Source organism: Dipodomys spectabilis, unplaced genomic scaffold (assembly GCF_019054845.1).
Source record: "Dipodomys spectabilis isolate Male_0828 unplaced genomic scaffold, ASM1905484v1 ptg000050l, whole genome shotgun sequence".
NCBI lineage: Eukaryota > Metazoa > Chordata > Mammalia > Rodentia > Heteromyidae > Dipodomys > Dipodomys spectabilis.
In genome coordinates, this window is record NW_024870727.1 from 10756528 (window position 1) to 10775034 (window position 18507).

The following is an 18507-nucleotide window of genomic DNA, read 5'->3' on the forward strand; positions in this document are numbered from 1 at the left end:
TCCAACAATGATGCTCCCGTAGTCTAGGATGCCGAGTTCACAGACAGCCATGGACTGAGACTGAATCTTGTGAACTTGGGTGCCCAGGCTGGCCTCCAACTGTGGTCCCCTGAACCTCTGCCCCTTGAGTAGCTAGGATTACAGGTCAGAGTCACTGCACCCAGCTATGACATTACTTCTTTGAAATATCCACTCTTTCCATGGATATAAATGAAAAGTTAGTTGTTTATTTCAGCGATGTCCAAGGGACTAGACTTTCTTTTTAATTTTATTTGTGAACATACTGTACAGAGGGGTTACAATTACATGGGCAGGATAATGCGTACATTTCTTACCAAGCATTGCAGCCTCCTCCTTTGGTTTACCCTTCACATCCCTTGGGACTAGACTTTCTTTTGAAAAAGTTTTGGTTGTTGTTCTTTTCTTGCCTTAACAGGAAAAAACATTCTTTACAAGGTTAGAATAGCTTGACTTACCCTTCCTACCTCATTGGATGGCCAGGCTGTGAAATGAATCAAATTCTATTCAGCAAGGTTGAGACACAGTCTTGTGTTGAGTAAACAGAGATGGAAGAGAAATTGGGTGGTGTGTTCTCCACAAAAGCCCATTGATGGCTTTTCTTTGAATTGAAAGGGACCAGTCCTATTTGATCCATTTGGAGCTAATTCTAGTTGCTTGCTTTGCCAGCCTATGAAAGAGATAACCAGCACCGGGATGAAGCTGAAGACGACCCCAGGAATGGACCTGAGCCTCAGGAGCCTGGACGTCAGGAAGCTGACCCAGACTCAGAGGCAGATGTAAGTGTCTTCCCCACTCCTCCGGAACCTAAGCCAGTCACGAGGAGAAAGCTGACATGCATACACACATACTCTAGCCTCTTGTGTGTGTGTGTGTGTGTGTGTGTGTGTGTGTGTGTGTGTGTGTGTGTGTGTGTGTGTGTGTGTGTGTGTGTGAGCTCATCCGAGAGCAATATTTTTAACTGCAAACAGTGGTTTAGACATGAGAGATTAGGTTGGGGATAGGGAAATCAAAGGTTTTTCCCTTTGATAACTTTTAGATGGACAACCTTAAAGCTAAAATGGAGGCACACAAAACCAAGAGGTCTTGATCTATGAACTCACTCTGAAAGATGGAAGGAAAGGTCAGGTGACCAGAGGAAGGGCGATTAAACTTTCCTGAGCAAATAGAACCATCCGCTAGTGGTTCAGGCCTGTCCAGTTCCTCTCCGCCCAGCCATCCAGGGCCCAATGGAATCAACAGGTACAAGGATTTGTGGTTGCAGATATGAAAAGAGATGAGTTCACCTGACAACATGGTATAAAAAATTTAGAATATGAACAGATAGACACTTGACTAACTGGCATTGTACTTTTTGTCTACCAAGAAAGGAACAAGCAATCCCTCTCTCTCTGCCCCACTCAGATGGATGGTCCAGGGCCTTTACCTCCTACTTATAGACAAGACAAGCCAATGTTGAATGAGTGTGTCCTTTTTTTTTTTTTTTTTTTTTTTGGTCGGTCGTGGGACTTGAACTCTGGGACTTGGGTGTTGTCCCTGTGCTCTTCAGCTCAAGGAGAGCACTCTATTGCTTAGATAAGAGTCTCACGGACTTTCCTGCCCGGGCTGGCTTTGAACCGCAATCCTCAGATCTCAGCCTCCTGAGTAGCTAGGATTACAGGCGTGAGCCACCAGTGCCCGGCTTCTTTTTTTTTTAATTTATTAATATTTTTATTTTTTCTATGTGTAGATGACATCTGCAACTTCTTTTAGCTCTTTCATGATGTTTGGCTAACAAATCAACCCCATGTCATAGCGTTCTGTTGATGCCATCGGGGCCCTGTTTGTCCTGACCCAAGGCATTGAGGGGAAGATGGTTATCCTTCCTTGGTAATCACCCACCACATCTTCTTGCTGGGTGTCTGGAGCCACTTGATGGATGGGCTTTGCCATTTGTTGCTCTGAGATGTGCCTTCAGGAAAGGGTGCAGCAGGATCCTCGCTTGGAAATGTTTTCATAAATGAACAAGAGCTAGCAGGAGCATTTGAGGTAGTAAATGTCTGTGAGAAGGAGCAAACCACGCTGCAGACACTTAAGTATGCATAAGAGGGATGAAGGAGCGGTGGCTGGAGATACGTGGCAGTCACTTAGTTTGGGAACTGTGGTAGACTTTGTCATGATCTCATATCTTACTGGCCTGTCATCTGTGGTTCTTCGGAACACCCTTGGAAACACTGGCCTTTTTTTTTTTTTTATCATGCTGTCTTCCTTTCTTCCTCCTTCCCTCTTTTCCTCCCTTTCTCCTTCTCTCCCTCCCTCCCTCTTTCCCTCCTTTCTTTCTTTCTTTTCCTCTTTTCTCAATGTTCCTTTCCTTATTTCCTTTTTCCTTCCTTCTTTCCTTCCCTCCTTCCTTTTTTTCTTTCCGTTCTCTCTCTTTCTTTATTTTTGTGTTGGTACTGAGGCTTGAACTCAAGACTTGAGTGCTGTCCCTTAGCCTTTTTGCACAAGGCTGGTGTTCTACCGTTTGAGAAAGCTTCATTTCCTTTATGTTTTGTTGTTTGTTTGTTTTAATGATTCATCAAAGGTAAGAGTTGCAAGAATTTTCCTGCCAAGGCTGGCTTTTAACCCCAAACCTCAGATCTGAGCTAGCCTTCTAGGAGTTAGCCACTGGCACCTAGCTGTCATACCATCTTTCAACTAGCAATAGTCCCACTTTTCCTCCGCATCCTAACCATTTCATTTGTGGGCTGTGAGTGCACACTGATGACTTGATTGGACTTGGGGCTAGTGTGTGCACTTTTATGAATACTATAGCAGATGATATTTTGAAGGTTTTTCTTGAAGAGAAGGGTGAATTTTCCCATAACTCAACACAATGATTGATGACACGTACAAGAATCCTATATGGCAAAAGATTGCAGAGTAATTAGTTTGGTGTGAAGGTGCTAAAACTTATGGTTTGGCCTTGCTGAGAAGCGCGTTATTTGCACTTGAAGGAAGCTGGTGGCCAGGGCTGTGGAGTAATATATCATCTGAGCTCTGCAACACATTCAAGGCCCTGGACAGAACTGAAGTGTAGAATCTCCTTGTCGAAGAATGCCTAGAGCAGATCCTGCTTTGTGACTTTAGCATCTCGAAGCAGCTGCCAATTTACCAAGTATCCTGGAGATGCCCTGGTGGTTTGGGGAAGATGTTCACAGGTACTGCTGTTTCTGCCCATCTCAGCCTCTGCAGGCTGAGCCTTGCCTTGGTGCAAGCATGTGTTACCTGACAGCTGGAGTAAACAACTGAAATAATTCCGCAGTTGCTCCTTTGAAGGGCATTTGCTGGGAACAGCAATGGCAAATTCCTCCTTAGAGATGAGTTTAAGGGCATATTTTGTATAATCTATTGCCAAAGACTGAGTAGCTAATGTCTCTTGCTCCTTGTCAATACAACATCTCAGTTTCATGGTACTGGATTTTGTTTTGATTCTTTTTTTTTTTTTTGTACCAATACCAGGGCTTGAACTCAGGACCTTGCTTAACTTGCTCATAGCTGGTGCTCTGTGACTTGAACCACATCTTCTGTCTGGCATTTTGCTGGTTAATTTGAGATGTCTTGCAGACTTTGCCTGGGCTGGCTTCAAGTTTGTAGTCTATAGATCTCAGCCTCCTGAGCTGCTAGGATTACAGATGTGAGCCACCAGCACTCAGCTGGTACTGTTTATTAATACACAGATTTGTTCCATGCTACAAATAGTCCATTTCCTTTAGAATTCTCCCATTTCTTGTCTTGTTTCCTTGGGGCACAGAAGACGGGGACTCCTTCTGGGTCCTTTCTGATGTGGATCTTCCTTCTCATCATCTACTTTTCAACTACTTACATGCAAAATTATTCCTGGCAAAGGGAAGTTCCTGGCAAAGGGAAGTTCATGTGTATAAAACTCAATTTTAGCAAAGAAAGCTTTTATTCATGCATCTAATTCAACCATCTTAATTACTCCTGACTCTTCCTCCCTTCCCCCACTTCTGTTTGGCCTTCTCACTGTGGGTCTTTTCTGCTCAGTTTGGTTCCAATTGCTTGTTAGTAGTCTTGAGGACTACATTCAAATCACTGGCAGGCAGGAAATACATCATGCAGATTCCTGAAACTGACAGAGAAAGCGAGGGTTTTATCTTCTGACAGTGAGATACTTGATACTTGGGTTGTGGCAAAGACAGATCCCCAGAATTCAGCAGTGTCATTTTCTGCCAGTGTGGCCTTCCCAGCGGAATTAAACTTAATCCTCAGTCTTGAAGAGGTGGATGCTTTTTATTGAAATCTGACAGAGGGCAGCGTTGGAGGACATCAACCCGGCAGAGGATCCCAATAACCAAGGCGAAGATGAATTTGAGGAAGCTGAGCAAGCAAGAGAAGATAATTTGCCAGATGAAAATGAAGAACAGAAGCACAGTGACAGAAGGCAAGAGAATACAGAGGTGGAAGAGCATCTGGTGGTAAGCAGATGCCACTCATGGGTTTAATCCCCGACGGTTCTAATCATTTTTTTTTTATTGCAAAGGTACTGTACAGAGGTGTTACAGCCACAAGTCAGGTATTGAACAGATTTCTTTTTGAACAGTGAGACCCCTTCCCTTATTTTCTCCCAGTTTTATCCCTCCTGACCTCCCTCCCCACTAAGTTGTAGAGTTCATTTCCAACATTGTGTCTAGTGAGTATCACTGCTGAATTAGTTCCCCTGTGCCCATGGTTTCTGTGCTGCCCATTCCCCTCCCCAAATCAAATGAACTTACATACTAGACAAAAGGTACAGACATTAAACACAGTGACAAAAGGGAAAAACAAAAAAAAACCTGCAAAAAGTAAAATAAAAAAATCTCTTGTTTCTACTTTTTGGAGTTCATTTTGATAAGCATCATTTTATTTTTTATTTTTTTGAGAAAGAATTTCCAAGTTCATTCACCTTCATTCTCAAGGACAACACCTCTTTTGAAGTTGGTGAACATCCTTTCCATGATTTTGCATTTTGCCTCATATATATGTGTGTGTTATAATACACATAATAAAAGTGTCACAGATGGAATCATTACTATAATACTCTAGAGCTTACTTTTCTTTTTTTATTGTGAAAATACCGTACAGAGGGGCTACAATTACATGAGCAAGGTAATGAGTACATTTCTTATCAAGCATTGTAGCCTCCTCCTTTGTTTCCCCTTCCCATCCCTTCCCATCTCCCCCTCATCGTCCCCTCCCCCCCAGCACCAAAGTTGTAAAGTTCGTTTTCGACATAACGACTTGTACATCTCATTGTTGCAATGGGTCCACCTGTATCCCTATTTAAACAATTTGTTTTTTCCCTTCCCCTCCCCAAATTATACCAACATCAAATACAGTGAAAACAAGGGTTTTACCATGGGGGAGGGACATACAAAGCAACAAAGAAATCATCTTATAAATATGCTAGAAACAATTGCAAGAAAGAAAAACCATTTGAGTGCATCATTTTATATGATCATATTCACATAGCTATTGAGCTCTTGTGATCCTCTCCTAACAATATCCTCCTTTGGTCTCACTGTGTGAATATTTAGAGTCCTGTTTAATTGATCATATCCAAGTATAATTTTTTTTTGTCTTTTACTGTCCATTGGGTTTACTTGTAGATTTATAGGCACATTCTAGTTAGAACAAATGAGGGAAACCATAGGACCTATTTTCTTTGGGTCTGGCTTACTTTAATATATTTTTTTCCAAGTCTTAGTATTTCCTTATGGATTGGGGCAATATCATTCTTTATGATGGAAGCATAGAATTCCATTGTATATAGATACCATATTTTCTTGATCCATTCATCCACTGAGAGGCATCTGGGTTAATTGCATATCTTGGTTATATGGTAAACAATGCTGCAATGAACATAATTGTGCTGCTAGTCTTAGTATGGCCTCGTTTGTGGTCAATTGGATAAATACCCGGGAGTGAGATTGCTGGGTCATATGGAAGCTCTGTTTAGCCTTTTGAGGAACCTCCATACTGCATGCTCCATACTGCATACTTTTCAGAGAGGTTGAACATCCCCTCCAGCACCTGTTACTATAAATTTTCTTGATAATGACCATTCTAAGTGGAGTGAGTTGGAATCTCAATGTGGTAGTGATTTGCATTCCCCTAATGCCCAGAGATGTTAGTTTATGGAAAAGGTTAGTCTTTGCCTATGTGGAGAGGAGATTTGCTGTGCTTGCGGACTGGGGGCTGTTAACTACACTGGGATGCCTGTGCTCTGTGTGAGAAACGCTTTACTTGTTGTGATTTCAGGTGTACTTTTGAAGGTGGCATGCTCATCCACTGTCCCTGATCACTGTAAGGAAAGCATCTCAAACTCACAGTCATGTGACCTTTCCTTTTTGCTCCAACAGATGGCTGGGAATCCAGACCAGCAGGAGGACAATGTCGATGAACAGTACCAGGAAGAAGGAGAAGAGGAGGTAGGAAGCCTGAGTGCAGGAGACCCATCCTTACTTTCAGTCATCCTGCCAACCTCAGACATGCTCAGGCAGACTCTGACAGCCTCCCTTGGAAGTGTTCAGAACGGTGTGAGTGGATAGGAGAAGGTGGCTTGAAGAGGGAATGGACCATGGCAGTGGAGACATTTGGTTAGAAGATAGCCAGCATAGGGTAACAAAATCCCTCTCTGGATCTCACCAGACATTTCAAATCCAGAAGATATTCCACCTTCCAGGCGTGGTAGGTTGAGATCTCTGATCTTTAGAAGAGCATTCTCTTGGACCACGTGTGGTGGGTTGAAACTGTAACACCAGCTATTTGGGAGGAAGAGAGAAGAGGATCAGCCTAGGTTCCCCAAAAAGCAGTCAGATCCTGTCCCGAAGACAGTTCCATACCTGGAATCCCAGCTAGGTTGGAGATGGAGGTGTTAGGATCATCATCTGAGGCCAGCCGGGGGGGAAAAAAGCAGAAGACTGAGAAATAAAAGCCTAAAGGAAAAAAAAAAAAGCCTAAAGGGCTGGAGGTATGTCTTAAGTGATGGAATAAGTGATGAGGCTCCAAGTTCAAACCTCACTGCCACCAAAACAAAACTACTGTTGCATGTTACTTTTCCTCATAAACATTGGGCATCTCAATTCACTTCAACAATGACAGCAATGTTAGTAGGAGTGTAGCTTAGTGGTAGAGCAGTTCCCTGGCGTGTGAAAGGCCCTGAGTTCAGTTGCCAGCATGACAAAGAGAAAGATAAGGGAAGGGTACCAAAGGAGCTCAGTTGAATAAATTGCCTTCAGGCGGCATCCCGTAATAGTTCATTGTGGTCTACATTCCAGGGTAGACTTGTGTCATATTGTGGTTACTTGGGTTTTTCTGGGGACTGTGTATGTGCACGTGTGTGCGTGCGCACACGCATGTGCACACACACACACACACACACACGTATCCCATAGTCCCTGACAGGAGGTGAGCAGATAGGTATGGATAGAAATGGACCAGAAAGCCTCACTTGGACCTAGCATGCTCAGCTCCCATCATGGGGACTGGCTGTCTCATTCTTACTGCTTTTGTCAGCTTTTTGGAGCTAGTGCTAAAAGGTGCCATTTATGTCTGGGAAGCGAAGGATGCTGCTCTATCTACCCCAGTGTCCTCCTGGTGCTGGATCTTTGTATCTGCTCTCTTCCCATCCTGCTGTCCATGTCCTTGAGCTTTCTTACCATCTTACCAAAACGACACCATTACAGAAAGCGGCAGCCTGGAATATTAAGACATCTGGCAAGAAAAAGATACATATCTGGGCATCTCTTGTAACAGGATGTCTAGACAAATATTCCTTTACTTCCCTGTGTCAGATACTGAGGAAGTCTTTGATGGATGAAGGGAGAAAAAGTTCAACCTTGGCTTTGTTTTAAAAATTGAAGAGCGGCCACATAAAAGTTTAATCAGTATTTACTAATTCCTTTTTTTCTTTTCCAGTACATTCAGTTAAGATAGAGGAGAGAAATGCTGAGGTTGAAGAGGGAAAGAGAATAGAGACCGGGAGGAGGACAGGCAAGAGGGGAGAAAAGGGGTGGGAGGCAGAGCGTGGTTGCATCCTAAATTCAACACCACCTCCCCCTTCCCCACCCTGCCTACTCCTCCCTCTTCAGAGCTGCTGAACTGCCAGTGATCTCTTGCTATACCCGGCCCCAACCCTAGATCCCAATTCTCTGGTCCTTGCTGTCTGTCTACCCACAACCATGTCTGTGTCTTCACGTTCTAACCCTCACTCACACAGAATCCAGGTTGTCAGCCCAGCCTACAGAACTGGTGCAGGTGAACCTTCTGCAGGGAAAGAAGAGGAGGCGGGGCGGGGAGGGGAAGCCCAGCAAGCCTTTTTGCTTTCTTCCCCCAGTAACTTTTCTTTCTGTCCCCCGAATATATACTGCTTAAGCTGGGTTGTCTTTTGCTGACCTTTCCTAAGCTAATAAGTTTCGACATCTTTCCACCGCTTGGAAAAGACATACTGTGTGTGTGTGTGTGTGTGTCTGTGAGAGACATAGATAAAGAGGGAGAACATTGTGGCAACACTTGGAAAGCTATGAAGTGGGGTGTCACTGTACCCACTTTGTCTCCTTTAACTCCAAGTGTCACAGCAGACTTACAGACTTCTACCCAAGGGTGAATTACCTCTCCCTTCTTTTTGCCTTGGCTATAGTCATAGTTGTACCATTATGGCCTACCCACATTGCTTATATTCTAGACATTTTATCTACTTTTAAGCAAACTATACATGTCATAAACAACCTCCATAGAGTGCTGCCCTCAGTGCAGTGTAAATCATAAAAGATAAAGTATTGGTAAAGTTTTGGAAAATACTGTATTCTGATTGAAAAATCTGCATTCTTTAATTTCTTCATCCCTTTCCTCCCCTCTTGCCTCTTCTCCCACCTGTCTTTCTATCCTTAATCCCTTTCGGAGCTCAGAATTTCTCTCCTCTACCTTAACTAACTGAATCTGAACACCTGGGAGAGGATGCTGCCAGGTTATTTACTCACCTTCTGAGACCACACAGCCTCATTGGGAGATTCTGATTGGCCAAAACCATCCTGCTCAAAATCATTGTTCAGTGAGTGGGAGTGGCCATTCTTGTAGCCAACACTGCCAGCCACCACCCATGCGTGACCCCTTACGTAACATCTTCCACATGTAAAACAAGAATGTGTCTATGTGTGGCAGGCTCTCCAGAGCCCATTTCAGATCCAGTGATCACCCATACATTGTTTTGACCGTTTACTAAACTTAGCACGTAGGCTTCATTTCCCAAAAATGCCTACAGCTTTAGATTTCCATGGGGAGAAATGAGGACTGTGAAGGAAGAGTGTTGGAATGTCTTTGATATCTCAAGCTGTGCAAGAGATTGTAAGAGGCTGCTAGGAATGACATGAGTAGTGTGGCTGTATCATCCAACATTTTGGCTCTGGGCTATTAATTTAAGCATATTTTAAAGATCAGTTAGAAACACCCTATCATTTTATTCTTTTTCTAAGACTACTTTTAAGATGTCTTTGAATTACTTTTGTCCCAAACATGAAGGATATATTACTAAAACAAATATGTCCGTATGGCCAGAAAGCTACCGAATATTCATTTGTGGATTCTCTCTTAAACAAACAAGTCATCTAAACCATATGGTTGCCAACTAAGATGACTGTGGCAACTGGTAAACCAGCTAAGTTGTTGATGACAGATTGCAAGGGTGGAGAGGAAGTTTCCCCACTGGATGATTCTTGTGAGAATCAGGAACTCTTCACCCAGCATCTGTTATTACTCAAGGATGTGGTTTCAACCTTGGCTCCATCTCTCCTTGCAGAGTTTGTGAAAGATACAAGTCCCTGGACCTTGCTGTACCCATGGGGCTCCTGTGTGGTGGAGCCTGGGATTCTGAGTTCTTCTCAATCCCCTACTCCTCATCTCTAGCCAGTGCTAGTGTTTCCAGAAGTCAGGTGCAGGTAGCTTTGGGGGACTGTGAACCTCTCAGACTTGACATGCAGAAGGTTGTGTGTCAAAACTTTCCCACAAAAGCCTTACAAGGACCCCGACTGTCAAACCCCAACCACAGAGGACTAAAAATCATTGATGTTTACCCAATTCCTGTTTTATTTGAGGCCTAAGAAACTTGACCTTCAGAGAGGTTAGCAACATTTGTCAAGGTCGCACACCTTTCTATTCATTATGAATCATAATTAGAGCTCGCCCAATTCATTAAAAAAATACCATTATTAAGTAGACAAACTTACAGTCATTAAGGGAGATTTCTTTAGAAATGAGGCCAAAAAGAGTATGATGAAACTAGAACATTATCAGTTTTTGTGACTTTTAATTAGAATGATTAACCTTGCATTGGTTCAAGTGCCAGTCCACAGTGGATGGTGTCCCGGGGTGAGCAGAGGTCAGGAATTTACCCTGGAGACCTTGACTGTCACCAGTCCTGCTCACAGAGCAACCACAATCAGGGAAACAGACAGGAAACACCATCAGCATCACCTTGGAAAATATCCTCGGCTTTCAACCTGAACTGGAATTCACTCATACTTTTAACTTCCATTTATAGAAAATTCGAGGGCTAGAGGGCTTTGAACCCTCGCAGAACTGAGCCTAGAGCACGGAGCTCCCTATAGAAAAAGTTGATAGTGTGGAGGGAAAAAGAGCATTGGGGGGGGGGGGGTTAGCAGAGCACAGGTACACAGTAACACAGTGTTTGTTTAGACCCACTGTACTAAGACTGCCCTGAGTTTAGCAGATAACATGGCCCTGATCATCCATCCGGCATGGTAACAGATGGGCATTGGGCATTGCTTCTGGAAATGCACACGTGTGCTGAGGGTCACATGGTAGGCTGTCTAGAATTTTAAGAATAATTCGGTTAAAAAAATAGCAATGTCCTAGATGCCAGCGTGTCAATATTGAGAAAACTTCTGAATGTTGGTGATGGCTTTGAGACATGCTGAGTCATTTTGTATTGATCTGTGCTTGAGAGGGACAAGTTGAACAGTGGAGTACTGGGTGTGTGTGTGGCACACTCCTATAATCCAGACCTCAAGAAGCAGAGGCAGGAAGAGCAGGAGTTTGAAGGCATGTCAGACCATCCCCACACAAATGAACGATCAAATGACCTTAATCCTTACTCGGAGAGAGATGCTGCCTAGCAAAGGTTTTGGCTTTAAAAATTGTTTTTGTTAACTTTATTTTTGTATTGAAAGTACAAAGGGGTTTCAAATACAGCGCCTCTTGATTGGTGTCACCCATTCCAGCATTCTCCTCTCTCCATCTCTCCCAACGCCACCCTTCAGTGTTTTCTTTAATAGGTCTATCAGCTGTTCCTTTATACTTAGTGGACAAGCCCAATGCAGCCTTTCAATCTTTCTTTCACATTTATTTTCAGTTCATTAGTGCTACCCTGAATGGCCCTTTTGTGAATCCAGACAGGCTGGTGCAGGTGTTTCAATGCCCAGAGCATGACCCAGGATCTGTGGTCTGTTCTAGGTTCAGGAAGATTTGACTGAAGAGAAGAAGCGGGAACTGGAGCACAATGCTGAAGAGACTTACGGCGAAAATGATGAAAACGTAGGCTGCATCTTTTCATTGAGTGCTTGTGGGGAAGGAGAGGATGTGTGCTGTACACACAGCGTTAAGTACACAGCGTGGGGCTAGCCACCTTCCGCCTTTCCCTCCCCTTTCAAGGTGATCATGAATTGAACAGACCCAGCTAGAATTAGCAGAAGTTCTGACAACCTTCAGAGTAGAGAGGTTATTGCTCTGCTGCCTATAGGATCGTTTTTCTTAACTTAAAAGGATAAACTCTGCCTCCTTCTTTAGAATTGTTTTGTGGAGGTATTGGGGTTTGAACTCAGGTCTTAGGCTCAAGGTTGGCACTCTACTACCTGATCCATGGCTCCACATCTGGCTTTTTTGCTAGTTTATTAGAGATAAGAGTCTCATGCAGTTTTCTGCCCTGGCTGGCTTTGAATCTTGATCCTCAGGTCTCAGCCTCCAGGGCAGCTAAGATTACAAGGGGTGAGTCACTGGCAGTAGCCATGGGCATCTGACACACAGAATTACTCATCACTAACTGTACATCCTGTCCCTCATTTTTCGTGTATTTTTCTTTTTTACAACTGTAAGGTTGATGAGAAACATAATGAAAGAGAAGAACAAGAAGTTCGGGCACACAGCCGCCTCCGAGGTGGAGAGGAACACTACGAGGAGGAGGAAGAGGAGGAAGAAGATGGGGCTGCTGAGAAATCCCACCGCAGAGCCGAAATGTAGCAGAGCCCAATTCCCCAACAAGGCTCAGCCAACACAACGTTTTCTCAAGCTGCTCTAAAATAAGTCTGCCTACCGAACTCTTAGGATATTTAATTGCAGAGATAATTATGGATTTAGACTTTTGTAACTTTTGTATTAGAAATGCTCATACATTTTTATGGATATATTTTGATAACTTAGATTAGGATGTCTTTTATATTCAAATCAAACATGAGCAAGAAATGCCAGAAAGCAAGTCTTGGCCTCTGTATCTCATTTAACTTGGATTTAGCTTTCTGTTTCTAGTTCTTTGCCTTTGATAACATACAGGATATTTTAAAAGCAGGAATACTTGCAACGTGACTTTCAACTAAGGAGAATGAATAACTCACTAACTGGTGCTCTTCCAACATCCCAGTATACTGTTCTGATAGAATTTTCACTGGCCCATGAGCTTCTCGAACGAGACCTTGCTATTGGGAAACCATTTTTCATGCAGTTTTTTTCAGATATCTCAGGTCAGTTAGAAATGTGTTGGGATTACTTTAAAAAAAAAAATCACCATTGTTCTTCTTGAGAGGAATCGAATTTAGAAGAAGGATAATACCCAATCTTAATTTGTGACCTAATCTGGCGTGTGCACTGTTCAAAAATGTGTGACACATCAGCATATTCAACTTTCTGAAGAGCTGATGAATCACTCAAAAATTGATGTAGTGTGTGTATGGGATTTTCTGTGAGCATCCACTCCCAATACTTTTGTCCTTTTCTGAAGTCACTCATCCACACTTGGTTCCCTGTACTAATAGATGTTTCTCCTTTCATCTCTGTGCTTCTGAATATAATACTGTTGATCACAATTATGTAAAGGGAGTCATCACTAAACTGCACATTGTAATGATTATTTTACACAGCTATATAGCAAACTATGTACACAGTGATATGACAGACGTTTTTGGCTTTTCTGTTTTGTGGGAATATTTTGTCTGCCCTTTGCCTATATATGTAACATTTTTAATGACTATGTCTTAAAAACAAGAAAAATCAATACAGCCAAACATTTCCTCTGAAAGAGACCTATTTCAGTTGCAAGCCTAACTATTTTTAAATATGTAGAACTAGGTTATATAATTCATAGATGTATGGTTTTTAAATACTACTTTGAAAATAATAAAAAAATTATTTTCTACCATTATCGTATGACTATAATTTTATTTTTTTTAATAACCACACTCATGTATGGTTTTGATTAGCCCAGTTGAGCTATTGTGTATGTATGCCTAGGAATGGTATGTTCAAATGTATTTTGGATTTCTAATAATCATAAATCAAATCTTACCTTTATGTATAAAAATCCCTTGTGTAATGTAAAATGTATAATATTGTACATAATACTCAGAATACAATTATTTTGGTAAATTAGTTTGTATTTTTAATGTCTCAGTTGTAGTATTTAATTATTTGAAAGTTGGTAATGGTCAATAAAGCGCTACAAAAACAAATGGTAAATCTGTTAAATTTTGCAGTCTGTTATTATTATTTTCGGGTATAACATTGTAGAATGGAGCAAACAGAACATAGTCTCATAAAAAGAAACAAAAGGCCATAGCAGAGAGGAGAGTTGTGGCGCTTTCTCTTCTTATATCTTGCCTTATCTTTTGCCAGCAGAGTTTAATTCAGAGGTTGGCTCATGAGGCAACCATTTTCCATTTTTATTTGACCTAGATGGAAATAAATTTCTGTCATTTGCTACCTGAAGATTCATGAATAATACCCAGATACTGTTGAATCTCTTTAGATCATGGCACACAGTTGCGATGTAGTATGTTTACAACATCACCTTTCTCAGAAATGCCGTTCAGCTCTCATGAGCTTGCCTCTCCCTTGCCCAGGTGCTTGCCTTGGGTCTCTGTTATGGCAGCTGCTCCCGGGAGCAGGCCATGCTGGAGTCTTGGATAATTGCAACTTCTTACAACAAATAAATGGTAGAGCTGAGAATTATTTTTTTTTTTTGGGGGGGGGGGAGGGAGGCCGGTCTGGGCCTGGGCGCTGTCCCTCAGCTCTTCAGCTCAAGGCTAGTGCTCTACCACTTGAGCCACAGCGCCACTTCCGGCTTTTTTGTTTTTTGTTTTTGCTTATGTGGTGCTAAGGAATCGAACCCAGGGCCTCAGGCATGCAAGGCAAGCGCTCTACCACTGAGCTACCTTCCCAGCCCCGAGCTGAGAATTCTTAACAGGCGAATCTGATTCAACTGTGAGTTGCCTGGTTCATTGTTCAATGTCACATTATAAGTTTCATAAACTAAGAAAGTGCATGTTAAATTGTGCAGCAACAAATCTTAAAGAGTGTCCAAAAAGAAAAAGACAGTATTAATGTGACAAAGGGAAAACTTTTTAGTTATCGCCCCCAAATATAGTAACTTTAAGTAAATTACATGTCATTTTTTTTTAACCTATCATTTTTCCTCTTGGAACTGCCATTGAGGCCCAGAAAATCAGAAGTAAAACATTAGGTATTATTGTACTAAGGTTAAGAATTCTTATCCTTATTTATTATTTCTACTCCAAAGATTGACATAATATAATGATCATTCAGTGTATCTTGCAGTAGTTCAAAGCCTCACGGACTCATTTTAAGTTTTCTCAACTCATGCTGAAGAGAAAGCTGCCAGATTACAGCACATAAAGAAAGGAACACAGCCCAGCCATGTTGTAATAACAGATTTTTATAACCAAGGCTATAGTGGGACCACAGACTATAGTCACTTGATCTCTATAGTCCAAAGCTTGTGATTACAATTATTTCCACAGAAAATACAGGAGTTTGAGGTCTTCAGGTATTCAGGTTTTCTATTTCTGTTATAATTCCTCCCATTTTTTAGCTGGCAAGTCCTGGACCTCACCTCAGCTATTGTATTTGTACGGCATTTTTAAGTAATTGGAAATGAAATATATTTGTCCTTTACATCTTGGCTGACCTTGTACTCCCCATTCCCTATAGGCTACTAATGGAGCTTGAAATTAAATGTCATTTCTGTTTATCTGTTAACACACTTCTGTTTATTAACACATACCTAGCATTTTCCAGAAAGAACATGTATGTCTTTTATAGAACAGGTTTATTAGAAGCCATGGGCTAAAACACAATGAGATGGCATCTTTTGATCAGGTGTGCCCTTTCTTCTTTTTAAGATTTAAAGTATGGGTACCAATTATAAGGGGTACCTATTCATTCATGACAGTAAAATTTATATATCAGCTTATGAGAGGATTTTTAGATTAATTAATTAATTTTGCCTGTCCTGGGGCTTGAACCCAGGACCTGGGTGCTGTCCCTGAGCTTCTTTCGCTCAAGGCTAGTGCTCTACCACTTTGAGTGACAGCGCCACTTCCAGCTTTTTCTGTGTACTTTATTGGAGATAAGAGTCTTGTGGCTTTTCCTGCCCAGGCTGGCTTCACAAACTGACATGCTTAGATCTCAGTGCTGAGTAGCTAGGATCACAGGCCAAGCATGAGCCACTGTCTCCTGGATAAGAGGTTTATGGTTTGTTTGTTTTTTGTTGTTGTTGTTTTTTAGATACCTGGTTTCTGTTAAGTTTCTGCATCCTAGTGGACTGACACTTAAAAAAAAACTGAAAGCAATCAAAACACTTTAGTCACTTACCCTAGCTGGATATTTTTTTGTGATCGTATGAATACTAGTTTACAATCTTTGTTGGTCTACCCTTCAAGAGGTGAAATCTAGGTAGCTCTCCTCCCTTTGTGTGTAGATTTAGTTCATGTATTGGCTTTGAAACAAATAGAATTTAATCAAGGAACCATGTGAGATTCAGGTGACAAATTGTAAAAAAAATAATTGAACTTCCTCCATACTGTCTTTCTTGGATCATTTACTCTTGAGTGATCTAGGTGCTGTGTCACAAAATTCTCCAAACAGGTGATAATGAGACTTCCATCCTCTCAGTAAGGAACTGAGGCCTCCTTCCAGCAACCAAATCAAAACTTGAAGCCTCCAACCAGCAGCTACATGAGCGAGGAGTAAGCATGGAGTAGATTTTCCAAGCCCCAGTCAAGTAATATGACCACAACATCCTGAAAACCCCTGAGCCAGAACCACGCAGGTCATTCATCCTAGGTTATTCCTGGCCTGCAGTAATAGAGTACACAGCAACAGATGACTCATACATCTTCTGAGCAGACTTAAACTCAAAAGGGGAGGGGACAAAGGTAAAGATGGAGTAGCAGTGCAGTGGACCTGGGCATGGAGCTGGCTGTTCTTGGACAAGCCAGGCCTTGATGTGGCTATCGAGAGATGATGGAATTCAACCTAATGGATTGGATAAACGTAAGCCGACTTATTTGTTTTACATTATTACATGACTTTTGGCAGACATTAGTAGTATCTTAACCTTGGCTATCTACCTGATGAGCTTGTAAAATAGTGATGCCTGTATCCTACTCTTAAAAATGAGTTGGCCATTAGGGGCATGTCTTCCTTCTCCTTGGTCCTCAGTCATGACAGATGGGCTGCATTCCACTAGACCTGTCCAGCTACTATCTCTAGGTGCTTCGCAAACCCTGTTTATCCAAGAGCTTTTCTTCTTACACAGGCTACATATTTGCTTTGGACTGTTTGGTTCTGTGGCTGATGAGTGTATTAAGAATGGATGGACTTTGGACAGATGCCAGCGGTTCAGGAAGTGGCGCCATAGCCCAGGTGGTAGAGAGCTCACCTTGACCTGAAATGCTCAGGGACAGCGCCCTGGTCCAGAGTTCAAGCCCCACAACTGACAAAAAAAAAAGTTCCTCATTTCCTTTGGGGCTGGGAAGGTGGCTCAGTGGTAGAGCGCTTGCTTTGCCAGCGGTTCATGCCTGACATCGTCACTATTCACTGGGGACCAACATCTGAGGATCAAGGTTTGAAGTCAACCAGGGCAGAAAAGTCTGTGAGATTCTTTTAACCATGAAAATGCTAGAAGTGGAAGTGTGGCTCATGTGATAGAGTACCAGCTTTGAACAAAAAAGCCAAGCAAGAGCAGAAGACCCTGAGTTTAAGCCCCAGTACTCACACACACACACACACACACACACACACACACACACACACACACAATTTTTAAAGGTGAAATGGGTACCATTCCTGCCCCAACATCTCTGTACAAGATGGTAAACTAAATGAAAGCCTGCAACTCCTCAATGCAAATCCTTTCAGGTAATTAAAAATAGACATCTATAGTCTTTAGAAGGCTCATTGATGTCACAGTATCTGCCCTAAAAGGCATGTCAGGAGGCATGAGGATTTACTGTAATGCCCTAGGAACAGAGTTTTGCAAAATGTCTCATCCAATGCAATGATTGCATCTTCCCTTCTGTCCTGCAGAGGATGCTGGGATTGCCAGGTCCTCCTACCTCCCACTGAGAGCGTAGAGATGCCTGTATAACACTTCCTCCAGAGTTCCCCAATGAAAACAATCCCTTAATATTCACTGTGTCCAAGTAGATAGTGCTGGTTTGAGGTGAAGATCAGGAAAGCTGGAAGCACTGACTCTGACGAAATCCCTACATCCTATCCTGGCTGTGTATTAGAGGTGTGAAGGATTCTAGTTTGGGTCTGGAGTGACCTCTGAAGACATTACATCACAAGTTAGAGGCACCGGGAAGATGAAGGTCCTTTAAGATGAAGAAGTCAGGTGAATGAGACTTCCTTTAAAGGAGATGCTGGGAACTCAGCCCCATCCTGTCTCTCTTGGCTTCCCATTCATCACCAGATCTACAGGTTTGCTTTGCCACGATGTTTGTACCATGTAGCCACAGGTCCAAAGAGGTTCAAAAAATCAACCAGAGCAGGAAAGTTCATGGGACTCTTATCTCCATTTAACCACTAAAAAGCTGAAATTGGAGCTGTGACTCACGTGATAGAGTGCTAGCCTTGAGCAAGGACAGCACCCAGGTCCTGAATTCAAGACACTGGACATGTACCCCCCCCCCCAAAAAAAAAAAGAAGAAAGAAAGAAAAATTGGCTTTGATTAGCCATATCTGAAGTGTATGTCCATTTCTTAGGACATCATAGATTTAACTTCCTAAGTAAGTTTCCATCTGTCCATGCATACTCACTCACTTTTATATGAGGACATCAGCATTAGTTTTTTTTTATCCATATACATGAATTGTACAAGTTGAGTTTCATTTTATATATGTATGTAAAGTATCCTTATCAATTTTGTCTTCTCTGTCAGTTTC

At 42.2% G+C, this 18507-nt stretch overlaps 1 protein-coding gene across 2 annotated transcripts in view; it reads left to right on the forward strand.

Annotated features, from left to right (window-relative positions):
• Positions 1 to 13785, forward strand: part of Golim4 (golgi integral membrane protein 4) — a 74832-nt gene extending 61047 nt beyond the window's left edge. For both annotated transcript variants that reach the window (XM_042678866.1, XM_042678867.1), the window contains 5 exons: positions 688 to 797; positions 4308 to 4475; positions 6399 to 6467; positions 11506 to 11586; positions 12145 to 13785. In XM_042678866.1, coding sequence (XP_042534800.1) covers positions 688 to 797; positions 4308 to 4475; positions 6399 to 6467; positions 11506 to 11586; positions 12145 to 12288 — 572 coding nt within the window. In that variant the 3' untranslated portion in view covers positions 12289 to 13785. The remainder of the gene's footprint in view (positions 1 to 687; positions 798 to 4307; positions 4476 to 6398; positions 6468 to 11505; positions 11587 to 12144) is intronic.
• The last annotated feature ends 4722 nt before the right edge of the window (positions 13786 to 18507 follow it).